A 23,639-nucleotide genomic window follows, 5' to 3' on the forward strand; every position below is an offset into this window, starting at 1 on the left:
TACCCTCTGGCTCCTATCCTTGTAACTGCCCCCGGTGTAAAACCTGTCCCATGCACCCTCCCACCACCACCTACTCCAGTCCTGTAACCCGGAAGGTGTACACGATCAAAGGCAGAGCCACATGTGAAAGCACCCACGTGATTTACCAACTGACCTGCCTACACTGTGATGCATTCTATGTGGGAATGACCAGCAACAAACTGTCCATTCGCATGAATGGACACAGGCAGACAGTGTTTGTTGGTAATGAGGATCACCCTGTGGCTAAACATGCCTTGGTGCACGGCCAGCACATCTTGGCACAGTGTTACACCGTCCGGGTTATCTGGATACTTCCCACCAACACCAACCTATCCGAACTCCGGAGATGGGAACTTGCTCTTCAATATATCCTCTCTTTCCGTTACCCACCAGGCCTCAATCTCCGCTAATTTCAAGTTGCCGCCACTCATACCTCACCTGTCATTCAACATCATCTTTGCCTCTTCACTCCCGCCTCGACTGACATTTCTGCCCAAACCCTTTGTCTTTAAATATGTCTGCTTGTGTCTGTATATGTGTGGATGGATATGTGCGTGTGCGAGTGTATACCTGTCCTTTTTTCCCCCTAAGGTAAGTCTTTCCGCTCCCGGGATTGGAATGACTCCTTACCCTCTCCCTTAAAACCCACATCCTTTCGTCTTTCCCTCTCCTTCCCCTCTTTCCTGATGAGGCAACAGTTTGTTGCGAAAGCTTGAATTTTGTGTGTGTGTTTGTGTGTCTATCGACCTGCCAGCGCTTTCGTTCGGTAAGTCACATCATCTTTGTTTTTACATATATTTTTCCCACGTGGAATGTTTCCCTATATATATATATATATATATATATATATATATATATAGAGAGAGAGAGAGAGAGAGAGAGAGAGAGAGAGAGAGAGAGAGAGAGAGAGAGAGATTCCATGACTTACCAAACGGGAAAGCGCTGATAGATAGGCACAATAAAAAACACACAAAAACGCACAAAAACACACAAAATTTAGAGCTTTTGCAACCCCCGGTTGCTTCGTCAGGAAAGAGGGAAGGAGAGGGAAAGATGAAAGAATGTGGGTTTTAAGGGAGAGGTTAAGGAGTCATTCCAATCCCGGGAGCGGAAAGACTTACCTTAGGGGGAAAAAGGATGGGTATACACTCGCACACGCACGCATATCCATCCACACATATACAGACACAAGCCAACTTGAAATTAACGAAGGTTGAGGTCTGGCGGATAACGTTATCCGCCAGGCCTCAACCTCCGCTAATTTCAAGTTGCCGCCACTCATACCTCACCTGTCTTTCAACAACATCTTTGCCTCTTTACTTCCGCCTCGATTGACATCTCTGCCCAAACTCTTTGCCTTTACAAATGTCTGCTTGTGCCTGTGTATGTGCGGATGGATACACGTGTGTATACCTGTCCTTTTTTCCCCCTAAGGTAAGTCTTTCCGCTCCCGGGATTGGAATGACTCCTTACCCTCTCCCTTAAAACCCACATCCTTTCGTCTTTCCCTCTCCTTCCCTCTTTCCTGATGAGGCAACAGTTTGTTGCGAAAGCCTGAATTTTGTGTGTATGTTTGTGTTCGTTTGTGTGTCTGTCGACCTGCTAGCACTTTCATTTGGTAAGTCACATCATCTTTGTTTTATATATATATATTTTATATATATATATACACACTCCTGGAAATGGAAAAAAGAACACATTGACACAAGTGTGTCAGACCCACCATACTTGCTCCGGACACTGCGAGAGGGCTGTACAAGCAATGATCACACGCACGGCACAGCGGACACACCAGGACCCGCGGTGTTGGCCGTCGAATGGCGCTAGCTGCGCAGCATTTGTGCACCGCCGCCGTCAGTGTCAGCCAGTTTGCCGTGGCATACGGAGCTCCATCGCAGTCTTTAACACTGGTAGCATGCCGCGACAGCGTGGACGTGAACCGTATGTGCAGTTGACGGACTTTGAGCGAGGGCGTATAGTGGGCATGCGGGAGACCGGGTGGACGTACCGCCGAATTGCTCAACACGTGGGGCGTGAGGTCTCCACAGTACATCGATGTTGTCGCCAGTGGTCGGCGGAAGGTGCACGTGCCCGTCGACCTGGGACCGGACCGCAGCGACGCACGGATGCTCGCCAAGACCGTAGGATCCTACGCAGTGCCGTAGGGGACCGCACCGCCACTTCCCAGCAAATTAGGGACACTGTTGCTCCTGGGGTATCGGCGAGGACCATTCGCAACCGTCTCCAAGAAGCTGGGCTACAGTCCCGCACACCGTTAGGCAGTCTTCCGCTCACGCCCCAACATCGTGCAGCCCGCCTCCAGTGGTGTCGCGAAAGGCGTGAATGGAGGGACGAATGGAGACGTGTCGTCTTCAGCGATGAGAGTCGCTTCTGCCTTGGTGCCAATGATGGTCGTATGCGTGTTTGGCGCCGTGCAGGTGAGCGCCACAATCAGGACTGCATACGACCGAGGCACACAGGGCCAACACCCGGCATCATGGTGTGGGGAGCGATCTCCTACACTGGCCGTACACCACTGGTGATCGTCGAGGGGACACTGAATAGTGCACGGTACATCCAAACCGTCATCGAACCCATCGTTCTACCATTCCTAGACCGGCAAGGGAACTTGCTGTTCCAACAGGACAATGCACGTCCGCATGTATCCCGTGCCACCCAACGTGCTCTAGAAGGTGTAAGTCAACTACCCTGGCCAGCAAGATCTCCGGATCTGTCCCCCATTGAGCATGTTTGGGACTGGATGAAGCGTCGTCTCACGCGGTCTGCACGTCCAGCACGAACGCTGGTCCAACTGAGGCGCCAGGTGGAAATGGCATGGCAAGCCGTTCCACAGGACTACATCCAGCATCTCTACGATCGTCTCCATGGGAGAATAGCAGCCTGCATTGCTGCGAAAGGTGGATATACATTGTACTAGTACCGACATTGTGCATGCTCTGTTGCCTGTGTCTATGTGCCTGTGGTTCTGTCAGTGTGATCATGTGATGTATCTGACCCCGGGAATGTGTCAATAAAGTTTCCCCTTCCTGGGACAATGAATTCACGGTGTTCTTATTTCAATTTCCAGGAGTGTATATATATATATATATATATATATATATATATATATATATATAAGAGGGAAACATTCCACGTAGGAAAAATATATCTAAAAACAAAGATGATGTGACTTACCAAATGAAAGTGCTGGCAGGTCAACAGACACACAAACAAACACAAACATACACACAAAATTCTAGCTTTCGCAACCAACGGTTGCTTCATCAGGAAAGAGGGAAGGAGAGGGAAAGATGTCTGCTCGTGTCTGTGTATGTGCGGATGGATATGTGTGTGTGTGTGCGCGCGAGTGCATACCTGTCCTTTTTTCCCCCAAGGTAAGTCTTTCCGCTCCCGGGATTGGAATGACTCCTTACCCTCTCCCTTAAAACCCTCATCTTTCCCTCTCCTTCCCTCTTTCCTGACGAAGCAACCATTGGTTGCGAAAGCTAGAATTTTGTGTGTTTGTTTGTGTGTCTATCGACGTGCCAGCGCTTTCGTTTGGTAAGTCTCATCATCTTTGTTATATATATATATATATATATATATATATATATATATATATATATATATATATATATATATATCAACACCATCTAGATGGAACTGGTGAAGAAAACCCAAGGCGACTTCTTCATCTTCAGTGAACAGTGTGTTGTGGAAGAGGGTTGAAGTACTCAAGCAACAACTGTGAATGATGAGGGCAGAGCACCTTAAAGAAATGAGGATAATAAATTTAAAAATATTGGCACTCAGACATAAAGTTAAATAATGATAAAGGAAAAACACAAATATTTAATTTTTTTATTTTGTCACTTCCATATCATCTTCATTTTTCAGTTACGTAATAATTTAATTGTATTATAAATCCTACATCATTATAAATAAATTTATTGATTCTGAAAAATTTATGTTTGCATTCAGCAACTAGTTCAACATTTTATTTGTACACAATAATAATATAATATAAAACTAATTAGCATATAACTGCTCGCCCTGGCAAGGTTTCAACACGATAGATTTGTTGACAGGGAAGCACTGACTCCTTATCTTTGATGTTCATCCCTCTCTTACTATGTTAACAGCCTCAGTAATCATGTAATTTTCGAATCTTCTGGTGGCTCTTCCTTGGTCACGCTCCTTACAATATTATCTAAGACAGTCATAGCCACTATACCAGATGTAGAAGTATGACCCTCGAATTTCCCTATAGGTGTTGCTACCAGTCAGTGTAGGTTCCGTGAGGCCGTGTCTGCAGCACCATCTGCTTCTTGTAACGGCTGACGACGAATGTCACAATAAATCATAAAAATAAAAATCTAGAACTACTGAATTCTGTGACAGTTTTAGGATTAAACCTAGACAATAATTTAAATTGGAACACACATGTTGAATCTATAGTTAAAAAAATTACACAGTTTTGCATTTGCTGTGTGAACATTACCTATTGACACTGACATGGACACAAGGAAAATTGCATACAGTAGTTACTTCAAATCAATTATAAGGTACTGCATTGTTTTTTAAGGAAATTTGAGCAACACAATGTGCATACTGAAACTACAGAAAAGAATCATTAGAAGCACAAGTGCTGCGTACCCAAGGAAATCATATAGCCCTTTATTTAAAGACTTTAGTTATTCTCCTCCTTTTACATAGCAATTTCAAATCACGCAAGGGAAACTGTTTTCATCACTTACATAATAGGAGAGATAAAGATAGTTATGTGCTCCCTGCTTATGGTTTATACTTATATGCTCAGACTCCCAGTAAATGGGTATGAAATTTACAACAAACTAAAAGTCAAAAACATTCTGAATATGAAACCAGATTCAGTGGAAAAAATGGAGCTACATGATATTTTACTTCAGCAATGCTACTACTCAGTTGAAGATTACAATGAAGGATGAACTGAATATTTACGCAGGATGTAGTTTATCAATTGTATTATTATGCAACCATAGATGTGTTTTCATAAAAAAGTTACATTAATGTTTAAAAACTGTTCTATCTTATTAACTACAGTCTCATATCAGTGAAGTTGTATTAACCACTTTTGAAACATCTCCTGTACTCTAATCAAATAATCAGCATCTGTATGTTATGGGATGAATAAATCATAATTCACATATTGTTAATAACAATGTCAGACTTTCTGTACATGACACCATTATCTATAATCATGTAATATTAGAGAAAAGCTGCACAAGTATCCGGCAGATTTTGACGATATTACATAGTGCAAACATTGTTAACTTGATTCAAATGTTCAGAAATGTAAAATTAGGGAATTCACAAAATACAAAAACTTAGTAGCCTGTGTCTACACTATCAGTGAGTTACAACTCGAAATGGAATGAACGCCAGAGATTCTGTCATAGGGAAAGTAGGTGGCAGACTTCACTTGACTGGTGAGATACTTGGAGAATGCAGTCAATTTACAAAGAAGATTTTTTACGAGAGACTCATGGGACCCTTCCTAGAGTACTGCTCCAGTGTGTGGGATGCCTACCAAATAGACAAGTGAGGTATATTAAATGTATACAATGAACCACAGCATGAACAGCCACAGGTTTATGTGACTCATGAGAGATAGTCATGAAAATGTTGGAAAACCCGAACTAGCAGACATCTATCCCGTAAAAGCCAACTAGCAGATTCATGAACTAGTGAGGAATCTAGGAATGTGTTACAGCCCCTTGTGTATGGAATTTAAGTAGTTATTTTACCTGGATTCCATGTACAAAGGGAATAAGACAGAATATATGTACATGGTAAAATGGGAAGTACCCTCTCCTGTGGTTTGCAGAGTATTCTGCGTAGCTGTAGATTATAAGATTTAAGGCAAACTTCTAGAGTGTGTGACACCAGTGAAATGTCCAGCAGTAAACACTGAGAAGCAAAATAAGATATCTACATTTACACCTATACTCTAAAAATTTCTGTGAAAAGCACAGGAAAGGGTAAGTCTCATTTCAACACATATTAGAGTTTCTTCTGGTTAAATTCACAAATGGAGGAAATGATAGCTTGAATGCCTCTGACACCCAAACCTCCAGGTGTCAGACAGTCAGATCATTGCCAAATGTTGTATATCAAAAGAGTATCAACTAAAACTCCAACATAGTCTGCGCTATGTGCTATCGCCCATAAGAACATGCATAAATCGTAAGGGATAAGTAACATCTGACCTACAAAGTGCAAGTAAAGCATAACTATGGGCATTTGTAATGCAAAGCTCCCCTGGGGGACCCGGTAGAGTGTTGGTTTGTCGTACCACAGATCCTGGGTTCAAGCCCTGATCATGCCAGTTTTTGCACTGCAGTACGTGTGAAACTGTTATAGGAACAACATGTTCCTGACAATAATAATAATAATAATAATAATAATGTGTGCTGCAATGGTTTCTTTATTCTTACATTCCAACTGTTAATGTTTGTTCTGTGAAACTACAAATGCACTCTACAGACTTTTTGCAGACAATGCAGTTATCTGTAATGAAGTACTACCTGAAAGAAGCTGCATACATATCCAGTCAGACCTTGATAAGATTTCAAAGTGGTGCAAAGATTGGCAACTTGCTTTAAACATTCAGAAATGTAAAATTGTGCATTCACCAAATGAAAAAAACATAGTATCCTATGACTCTAAAAGCAATAAGTCACTGTTGGAATCGGCCAATTCATACAAATACCTGGGTGTAACAATTTCTAGGAATATGAAATGGAATGATCACATAGGTTCAGTTGTGGGTAAATCAGGTGAGACTTCGGTTTATTGGTAGAATACTGGGGAACAGTGATCAAACTACCAAGGAGATTGCTTACAAATCACTTGTGTCATTGGTCCTAACATATTGTTCAAGTGTGTGGGACCCATATCAAATAGATAAACAGGGAGTATTGAACATATACCGAGAAGGGCAGCACTAATAGTCACAGGTTTGTATGATCCGTGAGAGTGTGTCACAGAGATACTGAAGGAAATGAACTGGAAGACTCTTTAAAGATGCACGTAAACTATCCTGTGAAAGTCTATTAACAAAGCTTTCAGAATATACTACAATTCCCTTCATATCACTTACATAAGGATCGAGAGGTAAAGATTACAATAATTACTGCATGCACGGAGGTATTCAAACAATCATTCATTTTTCCTGTCCTCCATATACATGAATGGAATGGGAAAAAAGCCTTGTTAACTGACACTATGGGACATACCCTCTTCCATGCACTTCACAGTGGTTTGCAGAATATGAGTGTAGTTGTAAATGTATGTGTGCTACTTTCAAAGCAAAAGCAGACTGCCAACAGAACATTGCTATACATTCTGAACAGTCCTTCCACATCCCATATAACAGTTCTCAACTAAAGTTAAAAAAAAAAAAAATGCCATGACCAGGACTCAAACCTGGGGCCATTGGTATGACAAACTTATGCTCTATCTGGCATGTAGCAAAATCAGTTGGGTGCCAACACCACACTGCAACACACTGTTGTTGGGACGGTTGCAAGCTCAGTCCTGCAATTGCACGACGCACAACATTCCAGCTCCGCCATGTGCTGTGTGACCTGCATAGGGTCTTTGTGTACAGCAGAAGGCCTTCGTATACATCGGACCAAAGCATACAGGGCTTGTAAATCAGTAAGAGATGTTCTCCTGCCACAGATCTTTCACTGCAACCAATAGTGTCATGTGCAGTAAATCACAAGGACATGTAACTCCGCTGTGCCGGCGTTTAGGGCCGCACCCACGCAGTCCACGGTAGTTATATTGCAACCAGCCAAGAAAAGAAGTCTGCTCTGGAACCAGTGTTGCCTTGACCGCATGCCGCCAGGGGATCTAGCAAAGTGCTCGTGAGCTTGCTGGTATTCTATCAGACTCATTTGGCAAGCCTGTAGAAACTGTGAACTCGTCATACAGATCTTAACAATAGGTTATTTAGTTCCACCGCATTCCACTCAAGGAGAGCGGGGACTTTAACATTTAATAGTCAAACTAGTGGAGAACGAACTCTCACAGAAGGAACTTCAGTGTCTTGTTTCCACAACCAAGACTTGTATTCCAAGTACTTGAGTTCAGTTGTGAATTTATTTTTCTGTTAGGAACTAGTTACAAAGTTTGTTACTTGTTTGTGACAGTCAATGAAGACGATTTGTGTTGACTTCATTGTGTTCTTAAATATAGAGGATGAACTATATGCTCATATGTTTCTTGCAGAAGTGTTCAGAGTCCAGGATACAGTTACATCTATACTCTATAAATCACCAAGAGGTGCATGGGAGCAGGTAAGTCCCATTGTACCAGTTATCGGATTTTTTTCCCCATTCCACTCACGTATGGAGTACAGGAAGAATGACTGACTGAGTACCTCGGTGCATGCAGTATTGTTCTAATCTTATACTCACGATCCCTATGCGAGTGATACATAGGAGCTGTAGTACGCTCCTAGAGTAACCATTTAAATCTGGTTCTGGAAACTTTGTTAACAGACATTTTCAGGATAGTTTGTCTCTCTTTAAGAGTCTTTCAATTCAGTTCCTTCAGTATCTATATGACTCTCTCTCATGGATCATACAAACCTGCCCTTCTCAGTATATGTTCAATATTCCCTATTAGTTTTGTCTGGGTTCCACACATGCGTGCACAATTCTAGAACTGGCCATTTGAGTGATTTGTAAGCAATCTCTTTTGTAGACTGATTGCACTTCCCCAGCATTCTACCAATAAACTTCCGTCTACCACCTGCTTTACCCAAGACTGAACCTATATGATCATTCCGTTTCACATCCGCACAAAGTATTAGACCCAGGTATTTGTACGAGTTGGCTGATCCCAACAGTGACTCATTGATATTATAGTCATACAATACTATGTTTTTTCAGTTTTTGAAGAGCAAAATTTTAAAAATCAGATGCCTTTCCTCTGGCTTTTCCCTGCCATTATGGCAGCTGGTGGCGGCGGCAGATGGAGAGAGATTCATAGACATAAGGATGTTATGTCTACAAATATCACTCCAACTGCCACCACCAGCAGCCATAATGGCAGTGAAAAACCTGAAGACTGTCTGAGGAAAGGGATGCAACCGGTTGCCAACGAATAAACATCTAAGAACGCAATTGCGACTGTTTGTATTTGATTTTTAGCATTTTATATTGATCAATGCTTTGCTCCAATACAGAATGCTTTCTAAAATTTTGCAAAATTTTACATTTCTGAACATTTAGAGCAAGTTGCCAATCTCTGCACTGCGCTGAAATCTTATCAAGATCTGACGGAATATTTATGCAACTTCTCTCAGATTGTACTTCATTATAGGTTACTGTGTCATCTGCAAAAAGCCTGATTTTACTATTAATATTGTCGGCAAAGTCATTAATATATGCCAAGAACAGCAAGGGTCCCAACACATTTCTCTGGGGCAGTCTGATGACTCTCCATCCAAGATAACATGTTGTGTACTCTCTACCAAAAAGTCCTCAATCCGGTCACAAATTTCATTTGATACCCCATATGATTGTACTTTTGACATTAAGTGTAGGTGCAGCACTGAGTCAAATGCTTTTCAGAAATTATGAAATAATACTGCTCTGGTTGCCTTGGCCCAAAGCTTCCAGTATGCCATGTGAGAAAAGAGCGAGTCGGGTTTCACATAATTGATGTTTTCGACATCTATGCTGGTTGGTATTGAGGTTGTCTGCCGTTCAAGATACCTCATTATGTTTAAGCTCAGAATATGTTCTAAGATTCTACAACAAACTGATGTCAAGGATACTGAATGGTATTTTTGTGAATCACTTCTACTACCCTTCTTGTACCCAAGTGTGAGCTATGTCTTCTTCCAAGAACTGGGAAAAGTTTTTTGTCTGAGGGATCTGCGATAAATTATAGTTAAAAGAGGGGGTTAACTCTACTGCAAACTCAGTATAGAACCTGATAAAGATTCCATCGGGGCCTGAAGCTTCGTTCAATTTCAATGATTTCAGATGTTTCTCAACACCACTGACACTAATCTACATCTACATCTACATGATTACTCTGCAATTCACATTTAAGTGCTTGGCAGAGGGTTCATAAAACCACAATCACACTATCTCCCTACTATTCCACTCCCGAACAGCGCACGGGAAAAACGAACACCTAAACCTTTCTGTTTGAGCTCTGATTTCTCTTATTTTATTTTGATGATCATTCCTACCTATGTAGGTTGGGCTCAACAAAATATTTTCGCATTCGGAAAAGAAAGTTGGTGACTGAAATTTCGTAAATAGATCTCGCCGCGACAAAAAACATCTTTGCTTTAATGACTTCCATCCCAACTCTCACATCATATCTGCCACACTCTCTCCCCTATTACGTGATAATACAAAACGAGCTGCCCTTTTTTGCACCCTTTCGATGTCCTCCGTCAATCCCACCTGGTAAGGATCCCACACCGTGCAGCAATATTCTAACAGAGGACGAACGAGTGTAGTGTAAGCTGTCTCTTAGTGGACGTGTTGCATCTTCTAAGTGTCCTGCCAAGGAAATGCAACCTTTGGCTCGCCTTCCCCACAATATTATCTATGTGGTCTTTCCAACTGAAGTGGTTCGTAATTTTTACACCCAGGTACTTAGTTGAATTGACAGCCTTGAGAATTGTACTATTTATCGAGTAATTGAATTCCAACAGATTTCTTTTGGATCTCATGTGGATCACCTCACACTTTTCGTTATTTAGCGTCAACTGCCACCTGCCACACCATACAGCAATATTTTCTAAATCGCTTTGCAACTGATACTGGTCTTCGGATGACCTTACTAGACGGTAAATTACAGCATCATCTGTGAACAACCTAAGAGAACTGCTCAGATTGTCACCCAGGTCATTTATATAGATCAGGAACAGCAGAGGTCCCAAGACACTTCCCTGGGGAACACCTGATATCACTTCAGTTTTACTCGATGATTTGTCGTAGGCAGCTGATGCACGAAATCGTAGGGGCCATGGCAACAACAGCCGAAACAAGGCGAATTCCCCACAGAATTAATTAATTCGAACTATAATGCTAAGAGTCCACTAATGCAAGATATGCAGGCTTTTTTTTCTTTGGTACAAGTCTTCAACTGAATAATCATCATGCTACATTGTCAAAATCCTCATGTGTGTGAAGTTGGAATTTGTGAGAAGGTAACAAGTTCAAAGCACAAAGGCAATAGAAACTGAGGAAGCAAACAAGAGTTGCTGTCGTATAGTTGAATAAATTTTCCACGTATTTCTCATTAAAATCTATATAGGTCAAGGGAAGTGTCCGATCCCAATTTTCATAGGTTTTAGTTATGGGTGTTCGTGTTCTGGTATCGTCACCTACGGTTGACCTATATTGTTCAAGGGAAGTGTCTGATTCCTGCAGATTTTTGTTGGTGTAGCGGAATGCTGTATTTTTTTTTCTTTTTGTTCGTCATTTTGTGTTTTAGGATCATGGTATGTTTTTTTTACTAGCTTGCCCTCACCCTAAAACCACCAACTTCCCGCAGTTGTCCCGTTAGTTTGATTGAATTTTTGGAGGGAGATCTTATTGTCTTATTTATATGTATCTTCTTGTTTGTTGCCGTGTGTATGTAGTGACGTCATAGACACACTTAATATAGTCATTTCTGCCCTTTTGATGACGTCACGGTTCAAAGCAGACACATGGAATCGGACACTTCCGTATCAAAAAGTCTTTCAAACACACTAAGTTTTTAATGGTTGCTGACTTGGTGGCAGTTTATTGAAAATGCATGTTCCTGAATATTGGACCAAGGTAAGTGATTTTCGGTCTTTATGTAGACTGCTGTTCCCATTTCTAGTATTGATATTGTGTATTGAGCTATTGGTTGGAAATACTTGCAACACATTTTATTAAGGAATAAATATACTAGGAAGCAGTGGTTAGAATACAAAGTTCCTCAAACAGGTTCCTAGATGATGTTCTTGAATTTATACCACAAACTACTTTTATTACACGCTTTTACATGCTAAAAACTTTTGCTCCGTTTGATGAGTTACCCCAGAATATGATCGCTTATGAAATAATAGAATGGAAGTATGTAAGCTTTTTTATATTAATGTCTCCTACATCTGACATCGTTCTCACTGCAAATACAGACTTGCTTAAGTGCTTCATCAATTCTGTGGTACTGCCTTCCCAACTGAATTTATTATCGAGTTGTAGTCCCAGAAATTTAACACTGTCAACCTTTTCGATCTGCATGTCTTCATATGTTGTACACATGTTGTAGCTGGAGAAATCTAGCAGTTTTCCAAATCTCACATAAAACTTGGATTAGCGTACTCACACTTACCCCAATAGGACTATCTTGTACATAGCAGGAGTAAATGAATCTGTCACATTATCTAAATTTTTTGTTGTATTACAAGGCTGTACACTTATTCTATTAACTGAGCAGCACAAGAAATTGAGCTTCGAATTTAACCCACAGTATTCAGTTTACATACTACTACATACTTAAAAACGCACGATGTAAACATTTTACTTAAAAAGTGCTGTGGCAAAGTTCCGTTAAAAATAATGGTTATCAAGTAATAACTGGAACTGTGATAACGGGTACTCCACGATAACCGTTTGGCACACCTCTAGTGCCAAGCATCTACTCCTTGGCATACGTGAGGAGTCAACAGCGCAGGCATCAGTAGAGGAGTCCCTGTGTAGTCAGGGGGCTACAACCAACAGGGTACACGGTGGCCCCACCACAACAAACTGGCTACCGTGCTGCATATGAGGTGTAAAGAATTCCATAGTCATTGACGGCACAGAAAACAACACTGTGTAGTGGGTGGAGGAAAATGAACCCAGAAAGGTGTCCTCGCTAAAGAGATGGGGGTGAGCAGGACTGCAATGCCATGACGAGAAAGTGGGCTAAAGATCTCAAGGCACGATGAACACGATGCACCATGTAAGGCACCCTTCCCCAATTGGTTTGCTCTTCGGGAAAATTTTGAAAAATGGACGTCAAACCCTACAGGGGACCATCACATAAAGGCCGAAAGGTGAGACACTCCTTTTAGTTGCCTCTTACGACAGGCAGGAATACGTCGGGCCTATTCTAACCCCTCGACCCGCAGGGGGAAACCTTATGGGTGGTCACTGACCTATAAATATGAAAAAAATTGAAGATGGCCTCCAAGCCTTTGTTAGTTCAGAAAATGAAATCTGTAAGGTTAAGTTAAGAAATTTTTTTGTGAAGTAAGTAATGAGTGACAATAATAAATTCTCCCATATGAATTCTTGATGAGTTTTAATTAATGTGAAAAAGTTTATAGGCATTTCATAAACAACCGACACCAAAATAAAATACGAAAATTTGGACAACTTTCAGTGAACAGTGTCCCAGGAAGAATAGTAAGTATTCAGGGATACTACAGGGATGCTCATTTGAAGCAAGAAAGTCTAGTACGTAAGGGCTCTTGCTCAACAAAAGAAACTTGTTTCACAGTATCAAAGATGAAGTTCTCACAGCTCTTTAAGGTACGCATTTTAGAGCCCATGTTTACTAGACATTTTTGCTTTGAATGTTGACAATTCTTCCTGGGACATCCTGTAAAAAGTTAAACAGCACCCAATAATTATTGAAAATTTCTTGCAAAACTCCTCTCTAGAATTGAATAGGAGTAAATATAAAGTTTGTATTAAATTATAGGCAAGTCAGTTAATTACAGGAGAGCAATAATTTAACTACTGAATGCCCACATATCCTTAAAGTGCAACGACAGCTGCACGCATGTTGTTGAACAGAAATAGTACACAACAAGTCAATCAGCAAAGTAGTGTTTATCAGCAACAAAGAAGTAAAGTCGTGCCTGGAGGCTCAGAAGTTACATGCTGGTTTCAGAATATAAAAGGTCTGGGGTTCAATCCTTATTCTTCTTTTTCCTTTTCCACTTTTCACGGCTTTCTTCTCTGGGAATGCCGAACTGCACCACGGTTGAATCTGTGTCAAATTGTAGGGCCCTGTATCTGGATGGGTATATTCAAATGTCTGAGTACAGTAAGGCTGCGGACACTAAAACAATAGCCAGATCTTCCTGGCAACAATAAAAATGCAATCTTGCTATGCAGCCAGTATGATGACATGCAGAAATTTGGGAACTGCCAATATGTGATATCATGGTTTATTACCTTCTTTCTTTGCTGGGCCAATCACAGGAGTCCAACGAGGTTTGTCAATTCCCATATCTTCCAGAAAACCTACAATTGGGATGTCCTCAGGTTCTGACCCCTCATTGTCATCCATGACTTAAGATCAAAAGGAGCTACCGTATTGCGTGCTGATAATCTGAAACCCGGAGAAGACTGCAATGTAATTCAACACTCCTCTTTCACATTAGTGATTATGAAATGACAAAATCTCACTTTAATGAGGCAGAATTTTGTTGTTTAATGTGTCAAAAAACACCACGAATGACAATAGTGTATGGAATCAGTAAATTGTCATACTGACTTCCTAAAACAGTCAAAAAAGCATGCTTCATATCAGATAAGCATTTCAACACAAACATACTGAATTGATCCAACTGTTTGCTTCCATAAAGATGAAATTCTGGAACACTGCTTTTATCAGGCTGCAATGTGTACTTTCAACATTTCCTTCCTGTATTAGCTCAATATTTAGATGTGCAATATATATTGCACTCCAGTGATGGAGGCTGCTGCTGTCGTCGCCACCATCGTCATTCAGTCTTCGGTTTGAAGACTGGTTCGATGCAGCTCTCCACACTACACTATCCTGTGCAAACTTCTTTAGCTCTGAATAACTGCTGCACCTTATATCCATTTGAACCTGCTTACTGTATTACGATTTCTTGATGTCTTAGGATGTGCCCTTTCAACTAACCCATCTAATCTTCAGCATTCTTCTGTAGCACCACATTTCAAAGGCTTGTGTTCTCTTCTTGTCTGAACTTCTTATCGACCATGTTTCACTTCCGTACATAGCTTCACACCATAAAAATACTTTCAGAAAGGACTTCCTAACACGTAAGTTTATAATCGATGTCAACAAAGTCCTCTTCTTCAGAAATTTTCTTACCATGCCAGTCTATATTTTATATCCTCTATACTGAGGCCGTCATCAGTTATTTGGCTTCCCAAATAGCAAAACTCATTTCCTACGTCTAGCACTTCATTTCCTAATCTAACTCCCTCTGTATCACCTAATTTAATTCGACTACATTCCATTACCCTTGTTTTCCTTTTGTTGATGTTTCCTTATATCCTCCTTTTAAGGCACCATCCATTCTGTCGAACTGGTCTTCCAAGTCCTTTGCTGTCTCTAACAGAATTGCAATCATCGGCAAACCTCAAAGTTTTTATTTCTTGTCCCTGAGCTGTAAGTCCTGTTCCAAGATTTGTTTTAATTCCCTATACCACTTGCCCAACATACAGACTGAATAACCTTTGGGGATAGGCTACAACCCAGCCTCATTTCCTTCCCAGTTATTGCTTCCCTTTCATGCACTTGGGCTCTTATAATTGCTGTCTGGTTCAAGTACAAACTGCATTTAATCTTTCCCTCCCTGTACTTTAACATAGGAGTGTCTTTCAGTCAACAGCTTTCTCCAAGTGTACAAACGTAATAAACAAATGTTTGCTTTTCTCTAACCTATCTTCTCACAAAGTCGTAGGGTCAGTCTTGCCTCGTGTTTCCTACATTTCTCTGGAAACCAAACTCATCTTCCCAGAGATCTGCTTCTATCAGTCTTTCCATTCCTCTGTACATAATCTGTGTCAGTATTTCACAACTAAGACTTATTAAACCAAGCATTTAGTAACACTACATATTAGAAGCATAACTCAATGCAAATATATAACAAGGACCACTACTGCTAGCTTACTACATTACACACCAACCATTGGACTGTCACAACTCTCTCTCTCTCAAAAAAAAAAAAAAAAAAAAACTGTATATGTTCAACATAATTTAAGTTAATATAAGGGGCATACCAGTCTTGTGAGGGAGACAGACACCACGTTTTGAGAGAAACAAACAGCATACTGAGATTCATTGCAAGAATCCTAAGGACATATAATCCATTCTCAAAAACAGCTGATTGAAAATCCCGTGTTGGTCAAATCTTCCAAGACCGTTTCTTATCCTGGCTGCCTTTATTCGGTTAATACATTTATCACACAGAGATAGAACAGTCAACGCCTTCATAAAAAAATGTTTGCGGTTACCAGGCACGCATCTCTAAGTCCGAAGTAAATCGATGGTCACCAATGTCTTTCTTCAATGTTCAAAAAATATGGAAATCACATGTGGAGAGATTGGGACTGTATGGAGGATGTGTAGGGACTTCCCAGAAAAACTTCTGCCACATACTCAAAACAAACTTGGCAACATCCTCCATACACTTCCAATCCCTCCCCATTTGTTTTCCACATTTTTGGAGCCCTGAAGAAAGACATTTGTGGCTGTCAATTAGCTTCAGACTTAGAGGTGTATGCCTGGGTACAATCATGGTTCCATAGGTAACCTAAAACTTTTTCGCCTGCAGGCATTAACCATCTTGTCTCACAGTGGGATAAATGTATTAACAGTAGTGGCAAGTACTTTTTAAATAACAGAAATTTTCTAATTTTTGCCATCTGTCTTGTTTTCATTTGACTGCCCCTAGTATCTGGTCAGTCTTCTGATAAAATCGTTGTCCTGTATGATTTTTTCAAGCTTCCCCTTGCCTCTTTCCCTACACACAAATTAAATAATTTAACAAATTCCAGCTTAAGCGTGTTTACACTGTACTTGGCTCTTCTGCTGTGTTCTCCTGTGGGCAATTTTGTTCCAGTGGTTGTAGTCAGTTGAGAGAGAATATGTGGCAGTCAATGTGACTTGCTGAATCTAATGATTTCTTTTGGTGGAATATAGGAATTGATTTGTTTTCAATATGGAGAGCAGTCAGGAAACTAGATGTATTGACAAAGTGATCTGTATTGTAGCCCAGGACCTATGCTAGACTGGAATGTGAATCTAAGAAAACTAGATGTGTTGACAGACTGACCTGTGACAATTCAGCAGTGAGTTGGTGAAGTCAATGAATGTGAATGGAAGAAAACTAGACGGGCTGACAGACTGACCTGTAGCAAGGCAGAGGCATAGATTAGGCTGGACTGCATCAATTTGGTTGAGAGTTGGCAAAGCCAACAAATCTCACAATGAAAGTGTATGATTGCTGTAATAGATCTGTGTGTAGCATAACCACAGATACAAGTTTGACACTACAAATTTCTTTCAAACACACACTATAACAGTAAAAATAATCAATTTTTAACAATGTAATATAACTGGATACACAAAAAAAAAAAAATCTACTCACCAAGCAGAGACAGGAGAAAACACACACACACACACACACACACACACACACACACACACACACACACACACACACAAAAGCTTTGGGATTTGGGGGGCTCATTCTTCTTGCAGACGGGTTGAAGAGGAGGGACAGGGGTGCGGAAAACGACTGGAGAGGTGTAGGGAGAGGGATAGTTCAGAAAAACATCTAGAAATCTGGGTCAGGGAAGGCTTACCAGAAGGACAGACAGATTGTTGGGGACTGCACTGGACGACATTTGAAAACCTGAGAGCTTTGAGGTGGAAAACAGGATAATATGAAAGACAGAGTTTACTGCTAAAACATTATTCACAAGTTAATAAGAGGGAAAAGCTAAGTGTGGACAGGTCAGAAAAATAAAGATGTAGAAAACTAAAACAGAGTGAAGAAAGTAGTAGTTTCTATGAAAAAAATGCTTAAACGGAAGAAATTAACGTATATTAAGGACATGTGGGTGGCAGGAACCAAGGACATGTTATAGTGCTACAGAGTTTTGAGAAACTGGTGCCTGGGGAAAGAATCCAGATGACACGTCATGAAACAGGCACCAAGGTCATGACTGTCATGGTGGAGAGCATGCTCTGCAACAGGATATTGTGTGCTGTTGGTGTACATCCTTTGCGTACCGGTATGCCCATTCATCCTAACTCTGTGTAATCATGCTGACATACATGGATGAACAGTGTTTACAAAACAGCTGGTGTATGAAGTGTCATTTCATAGGTGGCTGTCCCTTTGATAGTACATATTTTGCCAGTTATACGGCTGGTATAGGTAGTGGTAGGAGGGTGCATAGGGCAAGTCTTGAAATGGGATGGTCACAGGCGTAGGAGCCGTAGGGCAGGGAAATGGGTTCAGAAGGAGCATAGGACCTGACAAGGATATTGTGGAGATCGGGAGGGCGACAAAGAACTATTCGAAGTGTGGTGGGCAAAGTCTCAGAATGGACCTCCTTTTTTTTTTCTCTTTTATTTTGTGGTACCTACACTTTGTACAAAAATGAATCTCCCATGCCTTATCTTTCCAGTCTCCCACCACCTCCCAAAGTCCCACTCTCCAGCCACAGAGGAGCATTTCTCTCATAACTGAATACCACCCATGACTGGAGCAACTGAATTACATTCTCTGCCAGGGTTCTGATTACCTCAAGTTGTGCCCTGAAATGGGAAATGTCCTGCCCACTATCCTTCTCACCCCTCCCACAGTGGTATTCCACCATCCGCCGAACCTACACAATATACTCGTCTATCCTTACACAACCACTGCTCCCCATCCCTTTCCTCATGGCTGATACAAGACCTGTCCCATACATCCTCCCACCACCACCTACTCCAGTCCAGTCTCTAACACCTATCCCATCAAAAGCAGGGCCACCTGCGAAACCAGTCATGTGGTGTATAAGCTAAGCTGCAACCACTGTGCTGCATTTTATGTAGGCACGACAACCTACAAGCTGTTTGTCCACATGAATGGCCACAAACAAACTGTGGCCAAGAAACAAATGGATCACCCTGTTGTGGAACACATTGTCAAATATGATATTCTTCATTTCAATGACTGCTTCACAGACTGTGCCACATGGAGCCTTCCCACCAACACCAGCTTTTCTGAATTGCGCAGGTGGGACCTTTCCCTGCAATACATCCTATGTTCCCATAACCCTCCTGGCCACAATCTTCGTTAGTCACAGTCCTCACCCATCCAGCCCCTTCCCTGTTCCCATTCCAGCACTACATGGCCACCATCCACCATCACATCCAGTCTTTTTATTTCTCTTCTTTTCCACTACTTCCACCCTCATCCCCTCTCTCCACCTCACCCTGCCATCTGTCTAACCTGCAGCACTTCACTGTCCACCACCCCCACCATACTACCCCTCCCCGTCCTTCTCCTTCCCCCCCCCCCCCCCCAACCCAGTCGCTACTCCCATCATGCACTGGTGCTGCTGCTCACAGTGTGGTTTCAGCTGCCTGAGACTGCAGTCATGTATATGAGTTGCATTTGTGTGTGTGTGTGTGTGTGTGTGTGTGTGTGCCCATTCGTTTCTATTGTTGACAAAGGCCAATGGCCAAAACCGTTATGTGTGAAAGTCTTTTTGTTGTGCCTATCTGCGACTCAGCATCTCTGCTATATGGTGAGTAGCAACTTTCATTCTCATAATATTGTTACAGTCCATCCTGGATTTTCCATTGTTTGAATATATTAATCAGTTACTTCAACAAGGCAATGACTTCCTAAAATCACTTTCTGAAATGAGATCCATTCTGTCTGAGATTTTACCCACCACATCTAGAATAGTTCTTTGTCGCCCTCCCGATCTCCACAATATCCTTGTCAGGTTCTATGCTCCTTCTGCAACCATCTCCCTACCCTATGGCTCCTACCCCTGTGACCATCCTCGTTGCAAGACTTGCCCTGTGCACCCTCCTATACCAGCCATATAACTGGCAAAATATGTACTATCAAAGGGACAGCCACCTGTGAAATGACACTTCATACACCCGCTGTTTTGTAAACACTGTTCATCCATGTATGTCAGCATGATTACACAAAGTTAGGATGAATGGGCATACGCAAAGGATGTATACCAACACTATCCTGGTTGCAGAGCATCCTCTCCATCATGACAGTCATGACCTTGGTGCCTGTTTCATGACATGTGTCATCTGGATTCTTTCCCCAGGCACCAGTTTCTCAGAACTCTGTAGACTGTGGGAACTAGCACTATAACATGTCTTTGGTTCCTGCTACCCCCACCTGTCCTTAATATACGTTAATTTCTTCCATATAAGCATTTTTTCATAGGAACTACTCCTTTCTTCACTCTGTTTTCGTTTTCTACATCTTTCATTTTCTGACCTGTCCATTTTTCGCCACCCCCCCTCTCACCTCTAATACATACAACACACTTATCTTTCCCCTCTTATTAACTTGTGAATGATGTTTTAGCAGTAATCTCTGTCTTTCATATTATTCTGTTTTCCATGTATAAACTCTCAGGTTTTCAAATGTCGTCCAGTGCAGTCCCCAACAATCAGTCTTTCATTCTCACCCCATCTGGTAAGCCTCCCCTGATCCGGGGTTCTGGATGACTTTTCCAAACTCTACCCCTTTTGCCTAACCTCTTCAGTTCTTTTCCTTCACCCCTGTCCCTCCCCTTCAACCTTTCTGTCGAAAGAAGAAGCCACTGACTCCGACAGCTTGCATACATAAAACCCTTTTTTATATGTGTCTTCTCCTGCCGCCACTTGGTAAGTAGATTTTTTTTGTCAAACACACACTATGTTTAACAAGCACATCAAACAGCAGAAGGTACAGACAAATAATTGGTAAACATAGTCAAAGTTGACAAATTATTTGATTGTTTATGGAGACCTTTTTGCCCTGGCCCCCAAGCGGATTAATGAGTAACCTATAAACAGAACTGTGAACTGTAGCATGGCCAGAGGTCTACGTTAGGTTTGAAGGCATTTGTTTTCCTGTGAAGCAGCAAAACCAAGAAGTGTGCAACAACAAAAAGCTATTTTTGTTAAAGGAATTTTGTGGGAACAGACTGATCTCTAATGCGGCACAGGGATAGGTTAGGTTGAAGAGCGACAATTTGGTTGTAAGATGGCAAAGCTAGAAAATTTGTTGTGACAATCTTTCTTTCTTCTACTTTTATTTTACTTTTCTTTCACGTATTGTGAATTCCATAATTACATTTACATTCCTGATCATAACCTATATTTTCTAACTGTGAAAGGATATATTTGTTTCTAAAATGCAAAGAAATTATTTGGAAACACTAAACATTTATAACTTAAAACTCTGTTATTAATTTACTCAGTGAACTTTGGCAGGAAAAAGAGTACCTTACAAACATGATCAATTAGTGAAAAGACACTTGTCTTGGTCACTAATATATATTTTTTAAATTTAGCATCTCATTATGCATTTCGGGACAATCCTTTCATCAGATCTGGGGTATTAAACATACAAAATATTAAAAGGCACACATTACAACAACCCAGCTGACTTTAATGTTTTGAATGATTTTCATGTACTGAGCTATTTTGTTGAGTCAGTTTCTACGTTCAAAATCCAGTAGCTTTGGAGTGTGACAGCTAAGGCCTTGTTAATGCAATGTGATGCCTTTATTAACAATTTCTTATATGTGTAAGGCAAATAATGCCTGTACTGACACCATAGGCGTTATTTCCAGTAACACCACATACTGACAAAACTGTTTACCTTATTCCATGCCATACTGCCTGTGTCAGTTTGGACACTGATGGTTTTACAAAAGCGAGTAGAAAAGGACAGAATACTTAGTATTGATTGTGACAGGTATGTATCTCAAATTCATTGGGTTGTTGCAATGTATGCCTTTTAATACCTTGTCTTACATTGCATGCTTCATACCATAGATCTGATATGAGTTTATCCCAAAATGCATCACCATGATAATTAAAATATATTATATTGATAAGCAAGATAAGCAATTTACCATTACCATTTAGTGACAAAGATGGTCACTGATTTCCAGACACACTTTTTGTCTAAAGTGATAAAAAAAGAGACACAATCAACTCTATGTACATTTGCTGCACTCTTACAGTATTTTATTTTGTGCTAGATTCAGGTTTTTGAGTCCATCTCCAGTTACGCACATTTGTTGGTAACTTACGTTACTAAGGATTTTACTGGATGAGCATGAGTCTCGTACACATTCTGTGCATGAGCGATATTGTGTGAACTGCATGGTGTGTGCTACCAACTAAAAATTTCCTTAAGCCGTTAGAGGGAAGAAAAATATTTCGTCCTCCGTTTCATCAGAATATGTCTTTAAAATATTAGTAGTGGTACAGAAAGAGGTTGGACACAAAATGAATGTGGTCATAGCCCAATAATCCAAACAGTTGATACGCAATAAGATGTTTCTTGGTGACTAGAACGATTTCATGAAAGGCTCGCTAAGGACTAGTACATTGTCAAATTCCCTGGATATACAGCTCTGATTAAACTATGAAATTTATAGTGTCTCTTAAATGTTGACTTGTTGCCATTCGAGAATAGTGTCTTAACATTTTGGTACGATTACTTGGTAGAATTTTCTTTATATCGCTAACGGACTCCCTAGCACTGCAGCACAACAGGACGTCTCTTTGACAGATTTATAACGCGCTGTATTTTTCCTGTTTTAAGTGTCACATTCTTCTGTAGTTCACCCCCCCTCCACACACACACACACACAAACTACTAAGTAAAATTTGATCAATATTACCACAGGGGCATCGATAGTAAAATGCTGATGTTCTTTAGCTATAATCTACGACTGGCTAAATGAAGGACGTATTCTGCACTTTGATTTCTGGGAGGCTTACATGGAGTAGAGAACGTATGTAAAATAAATGAGCTTTACCATTGCTTAAGTCACAACTACAAATTTTCGGAAATGAATTGGCGGTATTAACATTAAGATAAATTTGAAACAAAAAATTTTACTTTTTCCGGCATACAGCAAGCCAAGTTGAGATTGCGTTTTCTTTGTTTTGTAGTACCTTCATTAAACGCCCTACGGTCTTATACAACGATTATCGAACACAACAAGGGCAGATGAAACGATGATTATATACAGCAGCTTCGTAAACACGGGTCCTCCATACAACACCGGAATGATTGTAAACAATTCGAAACTTACCTTCTGTAAATATATAACACACGAGACGGATTTGTTATTTTTGCGCATAAATGTTTATGCCCTAGCTAGCTTGTATAATAGTAAACGATATGTCTTCAAATGTCGTCCGCGGTATTCCTTTCTGTCAGTTCTCGATTTTCTGCACTACTTCCAATGAATTGAATTCCCCAATCTCTTTCACAGAACGGCCATTACACACTACCATAGATGTTATACAACAGCTTTTGAGATTCATCCGTAGTAGCATATCTGTACTTCCAGGATCTATGCCTTCAGACTTGCGGATTTTGTCTTCAAACACGAAAGTCTGTGAACCAATTGCTAGAGTATTTGTGTATATGGCGGTTTCTTTAAATCAATCTAACTCGAAAGATAGGTATATTATTTACGACAGTCGTCTTTTGCAAAGAGAAGAATTTCTTAACGTTCCTCACTTCAACTCTGAAACCTGAAGGCTCATATAGAATAAAGTTTAAATATCATAATTGCGACATTCCTGTG

The 23,639-nt window shown here is 40.8% G+C and overlaps 1 protein-coding gene across 4 annotated transcripts in view; it reads right to left on the minus strand.

Moving 5' to 3' along the window:
• Positions 1 to 23,330, minus strand: part of LOC126210577 (zinc finger matrin-type protein CG9776-like) — a 268,553-nt gene extending 245,223 nt beyond the window's left edge. For 3 of the 4 annotated variants that reach the window (XM_049939842.1, XM_049939843.1, XM_049939840.1), the window contains exons 1-3: positions 23,139 to 23,330; positions 17,120 to 17,195; positions 14,241 to 14,397 (exon numbers count right to left, since the gene is read on the minus strand). In XM_049939842.1, coding sequence (XP_049795799.1) covers positions 14,241 to 14,355 — 115 coding nt within the window. In that variant the 5' untranslated portion in view covers positions 14,356 to 14,397; positions 17,120 to 17,195; positions 23,139 to 23,330. The remainder of the gene's footprint in view (positions 1 to 14,240; positions 14,398 to 17,119; positions 17,196 to 23,138) is intronic. The other variant, XM_049939841.1, reaches the window with a different exon arrangement.
• Between the last annotated feature and the right edge of the window lie 309 nt (positions 23,331 to 23,639).

The sequence above is a fragment of the Schistocerca nitens genome, chromosome 10 (assembly GCF_023898315.1).
Source record: "Schistocerca nitens isolate TAMUIC-IGC-003100 chromosome 10, iqSchNite1.1, whole genome shotgun sequence".
Lineage (NCBI taxonomy): Eukaryota > Metazoa > Arthropoda > Insecta > Orthoptera > Acrididae > Schistocerca > Schistocerca nitens.